Source organism: Oryctolagus cuniculus, chromosome 6 (assembly GCF_051225735.1).
Source record: "Oryctolagus cuniculus isolate XC-2025 breed Fujian yellow rabbit chromosome 6, ASM5122573v1, whole genome shotgun sequence".
Classification (NCBI taxonomy): Eukaryota; Metazoa; Chordata; class Mammalia; order Lagomorpha; family Leporidae; genus Oryctolagus; species Oryctolagus cuniculus.
In genome coordinates, this window is record NC_142872.1 from 94579136 (window position 1) to 94602468 (window position 23333).

A 23333-nucleotide genomic window follows, 5' to 3' on the forward strand; every position below is an offset into this window, starting at 1 on the left:
AGTAAACCCATTACAAACATAATGGAAGGAAAGGAGATGCTAAGGGGTATTGATAAGGAGTCTCTCCTTTACTATTCTTTAGACAAGTTCTTCCTTACTAAGCCTCAACTTTTGAGCTTCCGTGTCACACTTTTTATTGCTCAGCCTTAGCAAGAATCCTGCAAAAATGGTTTAACCACAATCTCCCTTTATCCCTAATTTTCCTCTTAGCAAATTTTCTACCACTGACCCCATTCTGTTTCTTGGCTATGAAGTCCCATGTTGGCCGGTGCCACGGCTCAATAGGCTAATCCTCCACCTTGCAGCGCCGGCACACTGGGTTCTAGTCCCGGTTGGGATGCCGGATTCTGTCCCGGTTGCCCCTCTTCCAGACCAGCTCTCTGTTGTGGCCCAGGAGTGCAGTGGAGGATGGCCCAAGTGCTTGGGTCCCCATGGGAGATCAGGAGAAGCACCTGGCTCCTGCCTTCAGATCAGCGCGGTGCGCTGGCCGCAGTGCGCTGGCCGTGGTGGCCATTGGAGGGTGAACCAATGGCAAAAGGAAGACCTTTCTCTTTGTCTCTCTCTCTCACTGTCCACTCTGCCTGTCAAAAAAAAAAAAAAAATCAAAACAGAAGTCCCATGTTGCCTTACTGTATAAAGCATTGAGCCCAATCTCTATCCCAAACTTTAAAACTCCATTGCAGTAATCCTCAAATCTATTGTAATAGTCTTGAAGAAAATCTGCTATTCTTTAGAACAAGTGTTAGAACAAGAATTCAAAACAATAACAGTTGAAATTGATCCTCTATAATACAAACATATGTTTTGGAATCAGATAAACAGAGCTTTGGCTTTTCCAAAGTTGTCTACAGTTACCTACTTCAGTTGTCTTATATGTAAAAAGCAGAGTGATAATGGCAGATGATCTGGGGTAACACAGTTGTCTGAAAGTACTTGACCCATAATTCAATTTCAAGTTAAACATCAAAGTTGGTTTAACCGTCTTTGAGAGAACCCTATATACCGAGGGAGATAAAGATCTCAAAAGGCACATAAATGTAGGATATCAGCACAACCACAGAGCAAATATGAAGAAAATCCATTTATTCTGGGGAATAGATGGACACACTTCAGAAAAATTGAGTCTTGCACATTTCTGTATCATTCTGTTGCTGACTATTTTAATTTTGTCTGAGATTTTGAAATTAAATATCAGTGAAATGTTGAAGATTGCTTTTTGCCTTTTTGAAGTTTGAAATATCCTTATTGTCATTCCTTTATTCAAGACAATTTTTTCAGATCATGTCATTTTATTAAAGGCAATGAAATGAAAAGGAGAAAAAACTTTTTCTTTTGATAATATTTTCAGAACCTATGTATGAGTCACTTTATGTTGAGAGTAAGAAAAAACCACCCTGACATATATAAAAACATATATAATTTGACATAAAAATATGCCTAGTGGTATCAGTTGTCAAGGGCAAGGGTTTATAGATAAAGAGATCTTAGAATATGTTTTAGAAAGTGGATGACACAGAAAATATTTGTCATTTGTTCCAGTCAATCGTTTTTCACTGACAATTGTGTACAATTGTTTTAGGCTCATGCTGCAACATGAACAGAACATCCTTTAAAAGAAAAAAAAAACAAAAGAAGAAAATAAAAAGAAGGAAGGAAGGCAGAGGGGAAGGAAATAGAGAAGACAGTGACAAACCGAAGAGGCTCAAACACATAAAGGCAAATCTGTGCTGTTTTCTGATAGAAACACTATTACATAAAGCATTAAAATACTTAAAAGCATATTTTAGTAAATGAAATCAACTAGATGTTGTGTATGTAGGCATGGGACTTAAATGTAGATGAGTATATAGTTATCGGATATACCTCAGTGTTACCTAACGAATTACCACCATTATATTCATTTAATTTTTTTCCTTAATTCATTTATTCTTCCATCTCTTCACTCATTCATTCATTTGATGATTTTTGATTTCCTAATCCTCCTAGGCATAGTTAGTAAGTTCAGTTTCTGCTTTTTTTTGGTTCCATCACATAACAGATAAGTGTGATTCTATGATGCTTTCAGAAATTTAGCCTATCCTCAGACATCACAAGATTCCATCTCAAGGACCAAAACTGTCTGAAGATTGAGGGGTGAGTATTATCCACAGAGAATGGGCCAACTTCTGCTTGAGAAGGAGACAATTTGCGGAGTGCTTTGGGTACGATTGTGCACAGAACATTTTTGCAGGAGTTAAGTCATCCTTCTACTTTATTTCTTGGTTAAGATTTAGATTCGCTCTAAATTTAGGCAATTGTGGTCCAATAATTCTGCCACAAAACACCTTTAACCCTTCCTGCTGGGGTTGCGGTGATGCACTCCATTATGACTGAGCATCAGCTCGCATCCACAGAGATGCATGTTTGAGGAATAGGTCTTGTGTCACTTAATTCTTGATAGTGAGACTGGAGCGATAGTACGTTCTGTCCTAGGCAGAATGCCTGCATCCCCAGGGTGCAAACCAAGCAGAATTGTTTTGCCTTACCACATCATCTTTTGTTTGCTTAGTTGCTTTTATTTTCTCCATCCTTTCAATAAATTCAGTATCACATTACAGCATCCTGTAACATTTTTTACTGTTCAAGGGTTTTTTTTTTTTTTTTTTTTTTTACTTCTAACAGTGACTCACTTAATAGGGTGAAACATGATTTTGGAAATTATTGTAAGCAAAAAGCAAGTAAGGGTTATTAGAATTTATTGACAACATCCTTTAAGTGACTCATGACTTAATGCAAACAGACATGCCGTAAAATATTGTTGCCGTAAATTATCCAGATAAAGAAAGCTTGAAAATATCCCAATATTAAAAATGAACCATTAAACCTAATATTTAAATATGGAAATTAAAGAGATATACATGTCACTTGAGGAGGTTGAACGGCAAGATATCTCACACTGGCAACTTCATTTGGGTTTTCCAATGAACAGATCCAGTAAGTTGATGTTATCAGCACAGTTGAATCAGGTAGTCCTAATGCAATTGATTAGCTATTACTCACACTGACAAGATTCAGTGAATTGATTTAGTATGTGGCCAGAAAATAACCCTGGTATCTGCCACACAAGCGACATCCTTTCTACACAGGCTACAACCATTCTACATCTGTATACTGGAGAAGTCCAATGAGATATAAAAATGTCTCTTGGTCAAAACGAATTCAAAAAAAGGAATGTGGCAGGACTGGAATATTGGCAGTCAGCCTTTGAGTGTTTAAAACACGACCAAGGTTCAAATACGGACTTTAATATTTACTAACTATGAACTTGAGTGGGCTATTTATCTGCTGAGTGCCTCAAGTCCTCATCTGAAAAAGCAAAACCAATAGGAATATCTACTTCATGGTGTTGCTTTGAGGGTTAAATGAGTTAGTGCAGTATATGAAAATGCTTGTACCAGTTGCTGGTATATAGGGAAGGATGCATTTGCATTAGTTAACAGAGGTAGTTTAGGCTGAAATGCAGAAAACTGTGTCCACTCCCTTTTGAAGATCAAGTGCTCTGTGTTCTTTGTTACAAGGAGGTAAGGAGAAAAGGGTTCAGGAAGAGGCTAGCTATGCTTCAGGGCTAGTAGTCAAAATTCAAGAAACAAAATTTCTCTGCTCTCTGACTTCAATATTTAATTAATTTGAGGGATTGAATTGCTAATACTTCCTAATTGGGTCAACTGGACTTCACCACTGCTCCCTCAGCTCTCAGCAGAAATCATTTGTTTAAGGAGTTGTGCAAGGTGTCTTACAAATGGAGTTAGACAAGGGCCTTAGTACATTCTATAAATTGGATTCCGTATACTTGTAAATTATGCTGACAGGCACTCCTGCAACACAATGAGGTCAAAACGGTCTCAGTGAAAATGGCCTTTTCATACTGTACCCAAGCCAATGACAGGGGAAGGATTATAAGGCCACCAAGTCACATGTGTAGAAGAAAGTTACTAAATCCAACCTAAGATAATCATTTCCTTTCAGCTTATCTTAAAGGGGTTAAATGATACAAATTCTTAAAATGTATAGCAATAGGGTAGGATCTTAACCTAAGCTATGTTGAGGAAGAACCTATTATATGAAAATACACTGTGTTACATATGGTAAAGTATATGAAAATTATTAAGACATAGCTCACAATTTTAGAGGGTTTGCAGTTTAAAAGAGGTACCAATATATGCATGCAGTTAACAAAATGAAATGAAGCCGAGTATAAATACCAGGAGCCAGAAGCAAAGGCTAGTCTGGAAGAACATGGCTGGATTGGATTGGTCTGCTAAATTTAAATTCATTCGTTTAACTGCTGTTTAAGGGGTGCCTACTATGTGCCAGCTCAACAGACCCAACTCTAACTCCAAATTTCATGTCTAGTATTCAGATTACAGGGTAGAGTAGACATAGCTTCAGCTTTAGAGCTAGAAACACCTGAATCAAAACCTGCCACCCCTCCTGCAACAAACCTACCTACCTTACCTTACCAATGATGCACTGGGTGGCTTGATCAAATCATTTATCATTTATTTAATCAATATGTTAATGGTCACATTTAAAAAAAGCATCATCCTCATCTTTAGAGGAGGAAGACTCCTGTTTTCAGGAAGCCATCCTGATGTTCCAGCACAATATGATATTGAAAATACTTGGCTTTTTAGCTAGGCCAAGGTGGTCTTAGAGCTCTACACTGTACTTTATAGCAATAGAAATGTTGGTATTCGCTCTGTATACTTAATTTCTCTTAAACATATTTAAAAATACTTAAATACCTTTGAGCCACAATGGAAAACACCTGGTAGCCCTAGGCATCTCACTGCAGTTCAATTTAACTCTCCATAGACAGATCATCCTGCATCTGATTGAAAAAGATATAATGTGGACATGTTTCCCTCCCAAATGTTGTCCATTTCAGGATATCAGTGATGTCTGAGCTTCTACTTACTCTGATTTACTCAATGGAATATTTTCTGAAATATTCCATCCTTAACTATTGAATACTTTCACAGGTAATTTAAAATCCAGACAAGAAGCCCGGACACCAGTAAAGAAATGAATCTAGGAAATCCAGAACACAGTGGAGAAAGAAAAAAAAGTCAACACCGATATTGTGTGCTTTAAGGAAAATTAACCCATTGTTCTAAATGCTAGTATTTATTAACATAAACCATTTGAGTCTGGCAGCTCATCACGGTTAGGAGTCGGAGGAAACGTCTTGGGACCGCAGTGTCTTGTATCACACAGGAAGGGAAGCTCTGTAAAGAAACTTGGGCTGTCTGTAGATCTTCAATTCGCAAGAACCCGCATAAAATAAGAAAGGTACCGGCTACATTGGAGGCGCCCAGGAAGCATCTAGGTGGCATATTGTGCAGTAGGGTTGATGCTGCTCCAGACTTACAGACAGGATCCAAGGCGCGGATTAGGAAGGCAAACTTGGAAGGTGCGGGCTGGGTCGCTTATGTCTCCTGACGGCTTACTCCCAGCCCCTGTGAGTTGGCACTCGGTGAGTTTTTAACTGTTCTCACTTTGTATTCGCCCATCTTCTTGCTCCAGGCCAAACCAGATTTTTAAAAGGAGGGCCACTTCATTTCGGCGGCACACCGTTAGACCCACCCACTTGGCCCGCACTCTGACCTTCTGAGACCCTGAGCTAGTTAGTGTAGGTAAGGCGAAAAGGTGCCCTGGAGAGGCTGCGGAGGGGCGGCCGGGCCGAGCCCCTTCCCGAGCCTGTTTGTAGCTGCCAAGGAGTAGCCAACAAGCGTCAGATTTATGTGCACTTTGAAAGAAGCACCTTTACCATTGGCTTTTGGAGCGGCGCTGTCGCTAGGGAGCGTGTGGCGAGCGCAGCCTCGGGGAGAAGCCCGGGCTGTTTGTTCCAGGAATCTGGCAGAGGGGTACCCAGAGGCGGGCGCGCGCGGGCGCCTTCGCTCCCACACGTGCGGCGAGTTCGAGCCCGGCCGCCCCTGGCGGGCCGCGTGCGCCCCCCCGGCGCGGCTCTCGGAGCAGCAGCGCCGCCGCGCCTCGCCGCCCGCCCCCCGATTCCTGCTGCTGCCGCCCAGAGGAGGAGAAGAGTCGCTGCTTTCAATTTCCCCGCGGCGCCGCGCGCTGCGGAGAGCCGTGGGGGTGGGCGCCCAGACGAGAACGCGATGAATGAGTTCTCCCCTCGCCTCGGAGTTGCCTGAGTTGGCGGCGCCGCGCTTGGCTTTCCTGCTCTCAGCGCCCCAGGAGCTCGCGGCTCCCGGGGGGCACCGCCCACGCCCGCCGCCCGGGGCTGAGGTAGCGGCGCAGGCGGGAGCCGAGGCTCCGAGACCGGGGCAAAGGAGGGCTGTGCCCCACGGAGGCGCACCGCGGGGCGGTCTTTCCGCACTCTCTCCGCGGCCCCATCTGTCTCTCCATGGCGTCTCACCAGCAAACCCGGATCCAGGCTTACCTGGAGAAGAACAAGATCGGCCCGCTGTTTGAGGTAAGGCGCTGTGGAGGAAGACGGGTCCGGTTGTCTTCGGGGGAAAAGGGGGAAAAAAACCAAAACACCCCGGAGAGATAGAGCGTGGAGAACAAACGCGCGGGAGAGGGCGCCCTGTGGTCCCAGTTCCCTGGCATCCGCTCTGTCCGCGCCAGGTGTCCTGGAACGCGGCGAGGCGGGTGCCTCGCCAGACACCTGGACGCGGACAGGTGAGCTTGGGGAGGACCCAGCCTCAATCTGGCAGGGGAAGTTTGAATCGCCGCCCTCCTGTGCTGCACCTCGTAGCCTCACGTCCAGCACCCAGACAGGTGATGCTCACGGATGTACACACTCAACTATCTTAAGCACTCACACCGTCTTCCTGGAATCCTCGCCAGCTTGCGTGCTTTTTTTTTTTTTTTTTTTTTTTAAAATGTGGGTGGTAGTATAACCCGGAAAGGTGGAGGAGGTGATTAGCAGTGGGGAGGACTATTGCTAGCTGGAGAAAAGCCGAACTGCTAAGGAAGGGGTGGGTTTATAGGTGCGGGCGTGTGCAATATAACTGGCAAACTGGGAGGCTGGCAACCACCTCTGGGCTAAAGGAGGTACCTTTCTCTTCCTAGCTGTGTTAGGGAAGAGAAATATTCTAGAAGAGTACACTCGTTCTTTGAGAAAGAGAGGGGGCAACCCTGAACTGCTTTATTTTTACACCATCAAAGAACTGATGTCAAAAATACGGTAGGAGAAGAAAAAAAAAAAAGTGAGAGAACCAAAGAAAATCAGAGCAAAAGGCAAAGGCGGAAAGCCGCACCTGCAGAGCGTCCCACCGGTTGCCAGGGCGCTGGGCAGGGGCGGGGCTTGCCGAGCTGGTGGAGGCATAGGCCCGCTGGGAGGGGCGCCCAGGAGCCCTTCCCCTCGTGGAACTGCAGTCCCGCTGCGTGTATCCGAGCGGCAGGAGTACGTGGGAGGGAGGGGGTACCCCTTGCCCCCAGATGCAGGTATGATCCTTCGCTGGCGGTGGGGAGGGTGATGGGGTTACAAATCCTCGAATGAGAAGAGGCGGAAACGCAGCAAGAGGAAGAGAATGCACTGATCCCGGGGAACGGAGCAGGTTTCGTAGGCACTGAAAAGAAGCGAATGAGATCTGCAGAAGAAGAAAAAAAAATGCTAATGCGAATTAATGCCTCTGAACCAAAAGGGAGACGACAACGCTGTGGCCCTCTGAGGAAGAAGGGGCTTCCAATAACCAAGGTTTGCAAGACCTCTTTTTTTTTTTTTCCTTTCTTTCCTGCACAACTTCAACTTTAACTGCCCTCTTGTAAGACCATTGTTTCAACTGAAGCTTGCTGTACCCAATCACAATGCCCTACAATGGTCTTGAATCCTGTTTGTACCAAGAGTTAGAAGTCCCCCCAAGAGTGACTTGGAGCTGCTGGAGCTACCTGAATTCTTTGCTTTTACTCGTACCTAATCCCATATGTATGCATATGATATATATATATGATACATAAGAATCTACTGTGAAACAGTGTATTAATGGCATCACAGGAATCACAAGAAATACACTTGGAATATATGTTTGCTGGCTGCTCTCCTGTAATATAAAGCCCAAGTAGCCAGGGAGAATAAATGAATAATTTTTAATAGAGGCAGTTCTTGTTCGTGAAATTGTTTTAAAATTCCCCTTTTCAAGTGATAATAAGAGTTTGGAATATGTGTAAATTTTCTACATAAGTAGGAAATAAACCCAGCTTGTTATTGATCAACGGCTCCCCCCTTCCTTCTTCTTGCTCACTGGTTGACTCTGCACTGAAGAAGTTTAAGTGATGTTAAATTGTTTCATGTAAGCTTTGGATCTTGCCACAAAACAAACACCACCAACCAAGCTTTATGTTTTGTGATTTATTGATTGCATATTATACAATCCCCTTTAGCTTTGATGGCAATGATTAGTAGTTAATGGTTGATGTCCCTATTTTTACAATGTAAGGGAGAAAATGGATAAATTATCTTCTAAAAGCAAGATGATACACAGATTCTTAGCAAAGTTTGGATCATGATAGAGATTAGCTATATTTCGGAGACAGGTGGACATACAACACGCCTGTCTGCTGATTCACTCCCCAAATGCCTACAATAGCTGGAACTGGACTGGGCTATGGCCAAAGCCTGTAACTAGGAACTCAGTCCAGGTCTCCCACATGGGTGGGAGGGACTCAACAACATCATCCATTAGCTGCTGCCTTCCAGGGTCTGCATTACCAGGAAGCTAGAATTAGGAGATGTGGGACTGGAACTCACAAACTCTGATATGGGATGCAGGTGTCCCAACTGGTGACATAACTGCCAGGCTAGACACCTACCCCTAGACCTTAGTTTTGAGAGTATACTTCACTTGTCACTTACCAGCTTATGCTGGAAAACCAATGAAGGAGTACTACCTGTGAAATGGACTTTGTTGATCTAACTAACATCAAAACTTCCAGGAGTTCACTCGGTAGTTCTTCTAAGAGCTGATTCAGGGGGTCGGAACAGGCATTCTGATTTTAATAAATTCAGGAATCTGTTTCCTGAATTTATTAAAGAGCAGCAAAAATGATTGTTACTCCTGGTTCACATATTAAGAAACAATCATATAAGGGTAAATCTCATTTTACCAATCATGGTTTGAAATAGGCAACTCCAAGCTTTATCACAGTGCTTTGCTTTGATTTGTTATATTGAGTAGCAGGAGTTGCTAACACAGCCTTCCTTTAGTCCTGAAACTACATAATATCTGACAGTATGTCCCCCTGGTGGATTTTGGAAATTAGGAATTTTTTTTAAGATTTTATTTATTTATTTGAGAGGTAGAGTTACAGACAGTGAGAGAGAGAGACAGAGAGAAAGGTCTTCACTCTGTTGGTTCACTCCCTAAATGGCCTCAATGGCCGGAGCTACGCTGATCTGAAGCCAGGAGCCAGGTGCTTCCTCCTGGTCTCCCATGTGGGTGCAGGGGCCCAAGCACTTTGGTCATTCTCCACTGCTTTTCCAGGCCACAGCAGAGAGCTGGACTGGAAGAGGAGCAGCCGGAACTAGAACTGGCGCCCAAATGGGATGCTGGCACTGCAGGCGGAGGATTAACCTAGTGTGCCATGGCACTGGCCCCAAGAATGTTTTAAGAAGACTTATTGGAGTGAGTGAGACACTCTAAAAAGAGCATAGGAATGTTATTTAAAACAATAGCGAAGATAACCCAGACACTGGTACTAAGAAAGCCTATATCCTATTTTTTACCTGTAGGGCTTATTTACTTAGTTTGGTTAATAAGCTTATTTGTCTATTTATGGTTTTTTTTTTTATCATTTGTGATGTTTTTGAAGTACTACAAGCACTATGGTATTCCAAAAATGACTCTAAATTGAAATTAATTTTGTTTTCTGGTGATTGATGAGCATAACTTTGTACTACCTTTAAATATTGTTGAAGATGTTTTGAAGCATTACAAAATTATGCAACAGAGCTGTTTTACTTAAATAATATGAAGATGTAAGGAGAAAATAACTTATATTCCACAAAATCTGACGCTGTGATAAGACATAGCAATCTCAACATTTTCATCACCTTATTTAGGGCAGCCAAGCAATGAGCAGCCCAGACATCTGTCTTTAAGGAGGGGTTGACATTGCCACAGTACAGGAGAACTGCATTCCTACTTTAATTTTCCCCACATCATTCCTTCCTTAACTGGCAAGTTATAAAACCGCTCAGCTCCTAGCAAAGTAGAAAATTCTACCTAGGTAAGATGCATGATACAAACACAAGTCTTGCCTCACCTCAGACCCCGAGGCCTGCCAGTTAATAGAGAAGTTGGCAGTCAGTCAGAAATTCCGAAACTGAAAAGTTATCTGGTGTGTAGGGCTTTTTTGGATTAAAGTAACCCATTTTGTCTCTATTGTAAGCAGTTCAGGTTAGTTTCTGACAGAGTATATGATGTGGAAAATAAAAATAAATTTCTTAATTTCCATGTAAAGAAGTATGCCATGTTTAGTTCTCCCATTCCCATTAAGTAGAGCAATTTAAAGATTATTGATTGCAAGGGTGCGCAGGGAGTCACATGTCTTGAATCAGGCCTGTTCACACTCACAAGTGTGTGAAATCCTAAGGTATTAAATAACATAACAATGGAGATCTTCATCAAATCACCATAGAATTTGTGCACTGAAGAAGTGGCAGACCAGACTCAAACCTAGCTCTGACTTACTCCAAGTGGAATGGAATAACTTTATCATCTTCACCATTTAGCTCAAAATATTCCAACTCACATGGTCAAAATCTGTGTAACTGATTTGGCACACACGTTGTGAGGTGGACTGCTGTCACACTCACGGCCTTCCATGAACCCACATGCGCACACCTGCCTCTGTACCTCACTCTCTTATTTGCTTTCCTACTGTGTGTTTCCCAGCCACGAGTGCAACCGGAACTCCAGTCTGCTTCCACCCCTGCAGGAGCCTGTCAGTTTACTTGCCTCCCTGAATTATGGCCTGAAAAATGTCCCCTGCCCTCATAGCAGGGCTGTGGAGATGTCCTTTGGTGTCCATCCTCTTGTGAGGTTCATAGTCCTGAGCTACTTGTTATGTCTGAAAACAAAGACTTTTTGTGATTATAAAATAAATTGAATGGATATCATTGCCAAAATTAAAAGAAAAATAAGAAAGGAAGGAGGGTGGGAAGTATCATTATGTTCTTTAAACTGTATATAGGAAATACATGAAAGCCGTTCCCTTTGTGTAAATTAATACAAAAAGCAAACAAAGACTTCATCTATTTTGGCCAAGTTCATGGTTGCATAAGGCAGTGGATTTGGAGATAAGAAGGTTACTAGTTCCTCTATGGTCAGAGGTAGAATTCCCACCTCTAAAAGTCATCTTAATGTTTAAAAAATAAATCGTCTGTAAAGATGTAATGTAACTGTAATTAAAAGATTAAGAAACTGCTCTCATGAGAAAGGTAATACAAAACAAGCTTGGCACTTACAACATGTTTAGTTTTACTTGTAGGTAAGGTTTTGGAGTAAACTCTGTCCAGTAATTTTCCTCAGTGCTTGAGATTATGAAGATTTTTCCTGTGTCCAAATTTTTGTAATGATATTTATAATTTCAGGGCATCCAGAGTGCAAATGGATAAAGAAAGCAGTTCATTTGTATAATACTTTGCTGAGAGTCCAAGTTAAGTATTTTTGTTGGTTTACTTAAAAAAGAATTTAATGTTTTTAAAAATACATTTTAGATCATCAGTGCATTTATTTTTATTTATTACTTGATATATTTCCAAGTAGCTTATAAATAGCTCAATAAAATGATTCAAAAATAGACTCAATAACTCTGTAATTTTAGAAATAATAAAATATAAATTAACTCTAGTGACATCATTGTATTTGGAAGAACTATTTTGGTGTTTGTTGGTCTCTTTTAAAGAAACTGTGACCAATAGAAATTTTAAATTTCAAAAATAACTAGAACATCCCCTCATTTCTTTCCATAATAATTCAATGAAAAAATATATTAGGCAGACTCATGCAAAGAGGGCAGCCAATTGGAGCAGCTGGCTTGGAGAGCATCAGGACAAGATTGAACAACAACAAAAAAAAGGAAACCACAAACCTGGATGGGCAGTGGCCTGGCAGGGTCAAGCATTTTGTTCTATATTAGGTGGGGGCAGAGTGTTGAGAAAAATAAGTAAAAGTAAATACATTGCCAGTCATGCAATCCAGCCTTCTTATCAATGGAGATAAGAGTCATAAAGATAAAAGGGAGAAAAGCTAGAATGAACCTTGTGTTGGATTGAAACTGGAAGTTTCAGTGATCTCAAGACTTTCAATAATTGAAGCAGATATTGATGTAGTAGAAATAAAAATAGATCTGTATGTATTTACATATACTGCAGTGCGTGTACTTAGATTAATTTTCTTGCTCTGGGGACTGTGTGATCCTGGGAATAGCAATACTCTAGTAGCCAAGAGTGTACTCAGTGCCCAGATTTTGGTTTCTAAGTACCATTACTCATTAAGTACATCCAGGTATCCTTAGCAAAAAGGTTGATTCTAGGTTTGGGCCTGAGAAAGTATGAAAGTATGACCCTGGATCATCTTATACCAGGTGGTAAAAAAGTTTCAAAGATTGATGGACTGTACCAAAAGAACACAGAAGCCAGTCTGAAGAAACTCCTTCCCCTGTAGCAACCTGAGGTTCCAAATAAAGAATGATAGTAGCAGACTATCCTACTAACTGAAATAGGAATATTTTATTTCACTAGGATATATAGAATTCAGAATGTATTCAGTCAGTGAGGGGGCAAAGGGAAAGCTTCACCTTCTGGTAGAGTGCCAACTAATAAAAAGTAGAAAGGATAATGGGATTAGAAAATCACTGGCACCCATCTGGGTGCTAAGCAAGATCAGGCAAGAAATATTAATCAATGCTAAAACTAATGAGTGAAAATTGTACGATGACAATGAAACGTTACATAAACTCAACTATGTTCTCCTGATACACTTGTTGGTTACAAAGGAGAAAACTAATCTTTCTGTCAGGGAATTTGGCAGACACCACTTTGCTTGAGTGATGAGACAACCCAATATTGTATGCCCCGATAGGATGTAGTTAAAGCGACAGCATTGCCTTACTGCCAATCATATATAAAAATTGAATAATGAGGAAATATTTAATGGATCCCAAGGGGAAAATCCTGCAAAGTAAATTTCCTAGAGTCTTGAAAAATGTTAAAGTCTTGAATGCCAAGTTTGTGGGGTGAGACTCAGACTGAAGGGGCTTGTCAACTACGTGCAAAATGTGGTCCTGGATGTGATACTTGCAGTGTGAAGAATGTTATAGGCAAAGCTGACAGAACTTGACTGAGATCCCCAGGTGAAGAATGTTTTGTTCATATACTTTTTCTATAAATTAGAATCTTTTCAAAATAAATATGTTACAAATAAAAAGTACATTACAAGGCCATCTTTAGAAGTGACTTAGAATAGTCCTTGTCTCGACTATTGAGGAACAGTTTTGTTTTTCATATTATTTTCTGAACTATTTGCTTAGTATAGAGTTAATCTTATGTGTATGAAGTTAATTGAAAATAGGTCTTAGTAAAAAGTAAGAATGGGAATAGGAGAGGGGGGAGGAAGAATGGGAGTGGGGATGGGAGGGCAGGTACTGTGGGAAGAATCACAGTGTTCCTAAAGTTGTATTTCTGAAATGTGTGAAGTTTGTGATGCTTATTTGCAAAATAGTTGACCCATTGGATTTCTTTAAACAGTTAATTATGTGAATGCAGTAAGGATTTTATACATATTTTTACATGGGAATGGTTAATAAATAAGGAGCTAAGAATTCTGCATAAAGAAAATTTCCAATTCTGGGTAACTCAGCATATCCATTTCCCTCTTCGCTTGCAAAAATTTTGTTGTAATGCAAAAAATACGTAATGAAATATATGAGCCCTTGAACAAGAAAGTGTGCTAAGGTAAGAGACTGTTTTTCCTGCTTAAGAACAGAATTTCTTTATTGTGAGTGTGGGAATCCCCTTTACAGCTATATACAGGTCCTGCTATGCTTGATCATGTAGTTATGATCTGAGAAATATGTTGTTAGGCTATTTCTTCATTGTGTGAACATCATAGAGTGTACTTACACAAACAAAGATGGGTACAATATCACTGTCATAGAATCTTGTGAGATCACTGTGGTATGCGTGGTCTACAGTTGATAGAAAAGTTTTTATATGGTTCCTGACTGCATAGTCATGGGATGGAGTCAGTCATGTATTATAGGTCCATTTATGCTGCGTTAATGCAACACCTGTGACTGAGCAATTTCTGAACAACAGAAATTTATTTCCCATGGTTCTGGGCAGTCCTATACCAAGCTACTGGCATTTGGACTGGTGAAGGCCTTTTTTCTGATCTTTGGATGGCAGAAGGCAGAAGAGTAAGCTGGCTGAATACTGATTTTGGCTTGCTTAAGTACTCTGGGGAAGTACTTCACTGTTTTAATTTATAATTCCATAATGGCATGTGATTTTGAGCATCTTTTCATCTTTTTATTTGCTATCTGTGTTTTCTTCTTTGGCTGAGGTGTCTGTTAAGGTCTTTGAACACTTTTGAATCAGGTTGTTTTCATATTGTTGAGTTTTAAAAGTTTCTTTGTGTGTTTCGGACAGCACTTCTTTATCGGATATTCCTTTTGAAAGCATTTCCTCACAGTCTCTGACTCCTGTTTCCAATCTCTTGAGTATTCTCCCAAGTATTTAAGAGACATTGTTAGTATTCAAAATATTGTTAAGAAAGCTCATTAAGAGGGTTTATACAGGAAACATACATGAGACTGTTTTCTTTGTTCCACCCAGTAAAAGTTATGTTAGTAAAATGTGAGCCCATTTGCAGAGTTCATAGGATGAAATCCATTTGATATGCATTTTGTAAGCAAATAATTGAAACTAGAAGCATTTACCCTTGTTAAGGTAAATATGTGGCTTTTGGTTGCTATTCTTTTTCTTTGTGGAACTATCTTAAATAATGATTTCTGTACAAGTTATCCTAAGCATTCTGCAGTTATCAATAGGAAGTTGCTCCATGCACTTGCCCTGTTGCACCGTCTTCACCTGGTTATTGAGTTGCTTGGGGAAAGTTGGCCCAGCTTTCATGAACACATACCTTTGAGTACTCAGAAGGTCTTCCTAGGTCCCTTTTTGGCATGTTTTTAATTTTGGACTCTTATTCACATTTCGTGGGATTGTAAATTTCAAGTGCCTTTTGGGTTGAAAATTTGTTAAAATATATCAAAATTAAAAAGAACCCTGAAGAGCAATTTCATTTGTAGGAATGAGTTCTATAGAAATTTTGCTCATTCAGGGACATAGATTGTACAGTATGTGAAACAGTCAAGAGTTGTGAACAATCTAAATATCTGTAGATAGAAAAATAATTGAATTAATGTTTACTCATATATACTTGTTGCAGTTGATTTCTCAACAATGTTGCTTTTCACCTGAGTGGCCTTCTTGGCATGAACTTTTCACCTCATTCCACCATATATACTTTCAATTTTTTTCATTTTATTAGAAAGAGAGAGGAGAGAAAGGGAAGGAGGAGAGACACAAGGTGTGTGTGTGAGAGAGAGAGAGAGAGAGGGAGAGAGATAGTGAGTGGTATCTTCCATCTACTCCCCAAATGCTCAAACTTGCCAGGGCTGAAACATGCCAAAGCCAAGAGCTCAAAGCTCAGTGTGGGTCTCCCACTTGGGTGACAGGGACCCAGGTTCTTGAGTCATTGCTGCTTCTCAAGGTACACATTAACAGGGACCAGAAATGAAATATCAGGGATTCTGAAATCATATGGTCTGATGTGGACATCCTAACTACTGCACCAAATGCCTGATCTTATTTACCCATATTTTTGAACACATCCAGCTGTTCTAAAAATCACATAGGTATTTATATACTGAATGCATAAACTGACATGCAAATATATCTATAATAATTATTTATAAAGATTTATTTAATTATTTTGAAAGAGTAAGAGAGAGAGAGAGAGAGAGAAGGAGACAGACAGAAGACAGATAGCTTTTATTTTCTGATTCACTCCCCAGAAGGCTGTGATGGGCAGTACTGGGCCAAGTCAGAGCCAGGAGCGAGGAGCTAGGAGCTTCATCCGGGTCTCCCAAATGATGGCATTGGCCCAAACATCTGGGTAATTTTTCACTGTTTTCCCGGGCCATTATAGGGAGCTGCATTGGAAATGGAGCAGCTGGATCATGAACCAACCAGTGTCTCTATGGGATGCTGCCATTGCAGACTGCAGCCTTACCTGCTAAGCCACAACGCTGGCCTCTATAATAATGTTTTTAAGTGAATGTTTTTTGAAACACATGTATTTCTCGCAATACAATCCAATAGATATCTGAAAAAGATTCCTTGCTGAAAATTTTATAAATTACCTCATTATTCATGTAAAAACAGTATAAAAGAATATTAAGGAAACCATTCACTAGAAATGAATAGGGATTATTTAATTGAACTGGTAGTTTGACACTAAATCTACATCTGCTCTGAGTATTATGCTTCCTCTCCTGAATGTTGAGCGTGGTACATTAATGATTATGTAACTGACAAAAGACATGGCTTTGGACTTTGGATATAAACAATGAGATGTTAAAACTGAAATCCCCCCCCATACACACATGAAGAAGGATGCATTATATATTGAATCTAATTAGATAGATGAGAATCATAATACCATATTAGAAAAATAGTAATTTCTTAGAGGAATAAGGCGAGTGCAACTATTTTGGTAATATTTTCCATTGTTCTTTTGAATTACAGGTAGCTAGGTATTTTCTATATAATTATTTCAACTCTGTAATTTTCAAATAAAAATTTAAAAGTAAGGAATATGTGGATATATGTGTTATGTGTACAGTGTGCTTTATGTTAATACATCTATTTATTTATATCTAAACAAAGTATGCGAATTTTTTATGTGTGTTATTTGGGAAATTAACATTGAATTGTTTAGTAGTTACTCATAGGTAAGGAGATACAGAAGATTAGTTAAAGGTGGCTGGAGCTGCGGCTCAATAGGCTAATCCTCCACCTAGCAGCGCCGGCACCCTGGGTTCTAGTCCCGGTCGGGGCGCCGGATTCTGTCCCGGTTGCCCCTTTTCCAGGCCAGCTCTCTGCTGTGGCCAGGGAGTGCAGTGGAGGATGGCCCAAGTGCTTGGGCCCTGCACCTGCATGGGAGACCAGGAGAAGCACCTGGCTCCTGGCTTCGGATCAGCACAGTGCACCAGCTGCAGCGCACCAGCTACAGTGGCCATTGGAGGGTGAATCAATGGTAAAGAAAACCTTTCTCTCTGTCTTTCTCTCTCACTGTCCACTCTGCCTGTAAAAAAAAAAAAAAAAAAAAAAAAAAAAAAAAAAAATTAGTTAAAGGTGACTTTTATTTTGTGCTATAAATTATTTGAATGTTTTGAAATACTCTTATATTATGCTTATGTTTATCAATAAAAACAAATGCAAATATTTTATCTGGAAAATTATAGTCCAATTCTGTAGAACGCAATTCATTTTGGAAAATTTATACCCTATTTTATTTAAAGGGATAATAGGCCCCATAATCATAGTACCACTGTAGGCAATTTATTATTTTCAGACTGTGTTTCCTTGGAATAAAATAATTTTAAGTCATATGGATTTGAGAATATTAGAGCTATGTCATTATCAGTGGACTGACTACTAGAGTAGATTGATATGACTGGCCAAAATAGTGCACTTGACTGCTTTGCCTTTTCTTTGTGCCTCCAAGTCACAGAGAACAATCTACCCAAGTAAAGAAAGCTCTTCTATAGTCAGGGTGTATTATTACTAGGTATATGCTGGCAGGAGGTATTTACTCCTGTGTTCTATCATGTCTTCTTGTGAAAGTAGAGCTTTGGTTCTTGCGGCTGGAAAAAAAGTGTTTTGTTTCATGTTTTATTGTGCATCTACTGTAGTGTCTAGGGGATGATGGACTATAAACAAGGACCAGCAGATGTCTGTTAAAGTGAGCAAAGTAATGATATGTTTATATGTTTTTCCTTATAATGGAAAATATTGAAGATGAAACTAGATAGCTAATAGCATCTTAATATTTATTCTTTTAAATTTCAAGAAAAAGATGCCCAACCCATTAATTTACCTTTATACACAGTGAATACATTTTAATAATGTACTTAGCTACCTGATCAGCTGCTGGCCATCTTTTTTTCCTGTTTTAATATTTGCTTTCAAGAAATGGGCTTATAAATTAATTCACACTGCAGTACAAAGTATAATACCTAATTCTTCCTGAGAAAGTGCATTTGCATTTGATAGGAAAGGAATTGCATGACATAGCTATAGACAGGAGGGAGGCAGGTATTATTTGGAGAAATTTAGAATTAGGAATCATTTACTGCCTGTTTGACCTTGAGAAAGTCATTTAATCTCTGTAAACATTGGTATTTTAATTTGAAAAATAATATTAAAGGGGAATATGAGAAATATGTGAGTTAAAAAAATGTCTAAAGAACCTGTTTTGGTGCCTGATACTTGGACATTCAGTTAATTTTGGCCGCCATTACATTAAATGCGCCACTTCTCTATTCTGTTAAAATTAATGGCCCAGTGACTGGCCAGGTGGACAGATGCTTTTCAAGTTTGGCCTGGTATCCTGGAACTCATAGTGTGCATCTGCTCTTTTGGGTTCTAGCTCTGATGTATTTGGGAAAATATCATGGTGGTGGTGTAATAGAAAGTAGCACTCATCAGAGCTGTGTGTGTGTGTGTGTGTGAGAGAGAGAGAGAGAGACTTGGTGAGGGTGGCAGAGGAAGCCTCGCTTACTGCTGCATCACCAAAGTGACAATACAGCTTGGAAAATTTTGTGACACACCATATACGTAGAAAATAGTCCAGAATATCTATGAGAGACTACCTGACTCACCCTTACCTGAAATACCATACACAACCCAGCTTTCCTTTTTTTCCCTGTAGAATGATTGTCTTTGCTTATCTTCATATCCCTTATCATCATCTGAGATGGTCTTGTTGGATTGATTCCTTTGATTTAAGTTTAAATTCTGCTTGTTCCTACTAGAATATAAACTGATTAATGAAACTCTTTTGTGTTTTTTTTCACTCCTTATATCTTCATGCTTAGAAAATATCTGGTACATAATAGCTGCTTTCTTCAAGAGTTTTCAAATACAAGGGCAAGCATTGTGGCTCAGTGGATTTAGGCACTGCCTGCTGTGTGACACTAGCATCTCCTATGGGTACTTTTTTGAGTTCCAACTGCTCCACTTTTGTTCTAGCTCCTTGCTAATGAGCCTGGGAATGCAGCAGAGGACGGCCCAAATGCTTGGACCATTACCACCCATATGGGAGACCCAGATCAAGGTCAAGATTCCTTATCTTCAGCCTGGCCCAGCCCTATCCATTGTAGCTTTTTGGGGGAGTGAACCAGCAGAGGGAAGATCTCTCTGTGTCTCTTCTCTCTCTGTAACTCCACTTTTCAAATAAATAAGTATGATGTTTCATTTTTCAACGAAGGTGATTTCAAATATATTTAAAATTTTTGTTTATTTTGTTATTCATCTGAGAGGTGAGGGGAGAGAGAAAGCAAGAGCGAGAGCAAGCGAGTGTGTGTGTGTGTGTGTGTGTGTGAGAGAGAGAGAGAGAGAGAGAGAGAGAAACAGAGCAATGAGACAGCAGAGGCAGAGAGACAAAGATAGAAACACATAGACAGAGAGTTTCTGGTTCACTTTGGAAACACCCACAGCATCCTGGGCTGTAGCAGTCAAAAGCTGAGAGGAAGTCAATTTAGGTGTCCCACATGGTCTCAGGGACTCAACTACTTGAGTCATCACCTGCTATCTCTCAGGATCTATAACAGCAGGAAGCTGGCATGAGGAATTAGCAGGATGGGATCCCAGGCACTCTGATACCAGATGCAGGTAGCCAAATGCCTATCCAATACATTTATAAATGAAACAATTAGGACCAACCTATCATATCTGAAATGTATGGCTTGTGTATGACTAATCATTTGCCACTAGGAATTTAAGAATACTCTCAGGGGTTTAAGGAAGATTTCACTTTATTGAAAATTCATTCAGATTTTGTTTCAACAGCTATTAAATTCATTAGCGTATGACGTTTGGAACTTCACTGACTTCACTGAGTACATATTTATGGGGTGCTGTACTATGTACTGAGAAATATTACACTATATTTCTTGTCCTCAAAAAGTTCTGTGTATTTAGAAAATGCAGGTGTACTTGGGGCACTCTGAACTATTATGTTCTGACAATTTCATAAAAGCCTACCTGGTTTTCTCTTTGTATGCCTGGTCAATTTCCATACTCATTAAAACATTCCACCATGATAATGTTAGAAGTAAGAAATGCATGTTTGAAATTCATATTCAGTTTTCAGGATACTTGCCATGGAATCAATTATTTAAATTAGATGAGGTCAGAGACAGATTTATTAAATAGAGCAGTTTCTGTTATGGTTGTTTTGTTCATGGAACAACAATAAAAGGATTATTTAAAATATACAAATGATTACTTTGCTACTAGAATACTTCCACATAAAAGACATTGAAAGTTTCAGGTTGAAAGTTGTTCCTTTTACCCAAGTGGGAGAGAGAGAGAGAAATTCTTCTTGCAGTACAGTCTGAAGGGTTTAGGAGTGTATAACTCCTGCCATTCCTTCACTTTCGGAACATATTGATCTAAATTCATAGTGACAAGCTATATTGCATTGAGAGTGATTTTGATTTGTTTCCACACTAGCACAACATGTCTGTTTTCATGAAGGAAACTTCATTGTGTCAGATTTATTGAAGCTGTTGGTTTTTGAGACATTATCTTTAATTCAGTGCTCCTTTACTTTGAATTCTCTCTAGAAAATCTAGTATTGTTTTGATCATTTTATTCTTTTCCTTTTATTCTTTAAATGATTTATTGATTTATTGCAAGGCAGAGTGAAGTGGGAGGGAGGGAGGGAGGGAGGGGAAGAATGAGAGAGAGAGAGAGGGAGAGAGAGAGAGAGAGAGAGAGAGAGAGAGAGAGAGAAAGGCCACAGCAGCAGCCAGGATGGGGCCAGGCCAAAGCCCAGAAGCAGGACCTTCATCCTGGTCTCCTACATGAGTGGAGGGGGCCCAAAGTACTCAGACTATCTTTTGCCACCTCCGCGGGCACATTAGCAGGAAGCTGAACTGGAAGCAGAGCAGCTGGGACTGGCACTCTGCTATCAAATACGGGTGTCACAAGCAGTGGCTTAACCCATCATGTCACAATGCTAGCCCCTGTTTTATTAATTTAAAATGTATAATCATCTTAGTAGTCTATAAAATGTTAATTATATTGGGCACACATGTTCTGTCTGTCTGAAAATATGTAGTGAAAAATTCTGTAGTATATTTCCTGTTACTGGTATAAGAATGATATGTAAGCAACAACATTAAGTTTATACAGATGACAAAATCTGTGCTTTGTGGAAGCACCGAACCTTTCTGTCGTGTCCTGAAAGTTCCAGACTTCACTGAACTCACTATTCAGCTAAGACACAGAGGTGTATGACAGGCAACGTTCCATTCTGAAGGTCTCATATTATAGGAAATACAAGACAGCATTACTAGGTTTATTAATATTTCAGTTTTAGGAAATAAGATTCAGGGAACAATTCAGAGGCTCTTGTATGTTAACTTCTAAGTTATTATAAAAAGCCTTTTTGGGTAAAATTAGTTGAGTAATGACCTGGTGCACATCTTTTCGAAAGGTGGTCCCCTGGAGAATTTCTTTCCCTGAGCTATTCTGTGGAGTGGTGGCAGAAGCCTCTATTGTGATTCTTTATAAGAATCAGACCAAGGAAAACCCAGTTTTGTCCGTTGGATGATGTTATAAATTGAATGATGTTATTGTGTAATATTTCTCAGTACATAGACATTACTTTAGGCAGCAACTTCATAATGAAAACTATTTTGTAATTTTATAATATCCACAAAAGTTATGTGAATGTTTTGCTTTTTGCACCTAACAAACTAACAGTATTATCCTCCCCTTCTTTGTTTCGGCATAGGCTATTATAAAACACATAGCTCAACCAGATCCAGATTGTTGGTCATTATCATAAATCATTATTCTCTAATTTTTCTCCCACTTTGTCTTCATCTTGTTTTACTTTGTCTTTTCCTCCTCTATTATTAATGCCGTTTGTTCATAATTTATACTTCTTGGGAAAATGCCTTAAAGTCTTTCTGAAATAAAGATGAAGATAACTGTGTCAAATATATATCACAAAGTACCACATTCTTGGTCTAAATACTTTTGGTACATTTAAGATGGAATCTGTTTCCTGTTGATACATGCTATAGCTGTAAAAAATCTTATATTTGGCTCATTCCAGATTGTTTAGTGAGAATTTATTTTTCAGTGCTGCCTCTTAAGATGTCTCATGAACAGCCCAGACAAAGCTGTCTACAAGGGAAGGTTTGAGACTTGGGGCCTTTTCCTAATCTGTTTTCTCCAGTAGAAAGTTGCCACCATATTGTGGCTGACTTCATCTTGCCATTCAAATCCTGGGTTAATCATTTTGTCAGAGAAATCCTCATAGAAACTCAATCTCAGCAGCTTTGCCGTCAGCTGTACTCATATCACAAACTTTATTTTCACAACCGTTTTCATCAGTCACTAACATTTTCTTATTTATTTGTTCAGCATGGTGCACCTCCTTTTATATTTCTTCCATGAGGAAGATGACTTTGTCAGCCTTGTTCTTGGAAATATTGTGTCTTTAAGATGCACAGTAGCCCAGTTCCTCCAAGTGGCTATTCATTCATTTTTTTGACGATGTTCATTTATTTAAGAATGTTGACAAACATTATATACTTATTCATTCTTATTCATCTTAATATTATTAATAACAATATTCTTACTAATTATTATTACTACTAATAATATTAATAATATTCATCTTACTATTATTAATAATATTCTTACTGATTATTATTAATTATTATTAATAATATTTTACTAATATTAAGAAGGATTAAATAATCTTTCCTTCAAATAGAATACAATAGAGCCATTATAATGTAGAAAAAATTAGTTCATGATTCTATATGCAATATTACTCCCATTGTGCAAGAAATGTAGGAAGAATGAAAAATAAGAAAAATTTATAACTTATAAGTGATGTTTTAGGTTAGTGGAATGTTTCTTAAAATAAAATGAACCAGGTTAAGGAGCTCTTTTTTCTTAACTCTTTTTTTAATGTACCAGATTAATGGCTTATTTTTGCTCCTATGCAATC

The 23333-nt window shown here is 39.4% G+C and overlaps 1 protein-coding gene across 10 annotated transcripts in view; it reads left to right on the top strand.

The window, feature by feature from the left end:
- The first annotated feature begins 5241 nt into the window (after positions 1–5241).
- The window catches only part of C6H8orf34 (chromosome 6 C8orf34 homolog), a 498572-nt gene continuing 480480 nt past the window's right edge, over positions 5242–23333 (top strand). For 3 of the 10 annotated variants that reach the window (XM_002710514.6, XM_089335330.1, XM_089335337.1), the window contains exon 1: positions 5253–6475. In XM_002710514.6, the coding sequence (XP_002710560.3) occupies positions 6407–6475 (69 nt within the window). In that variant the 5' untranslated portion in view covers positions 5253–6406. Of the gene's footprint in view, positions 6476–7331; positions 7706–23333 lie in introns of those variants that run through there. The other 7 variants (XM_089335329.1, XM_089335331.1, XM_089335333.1 and 4 more) reach the window with 6 other exon arrangements.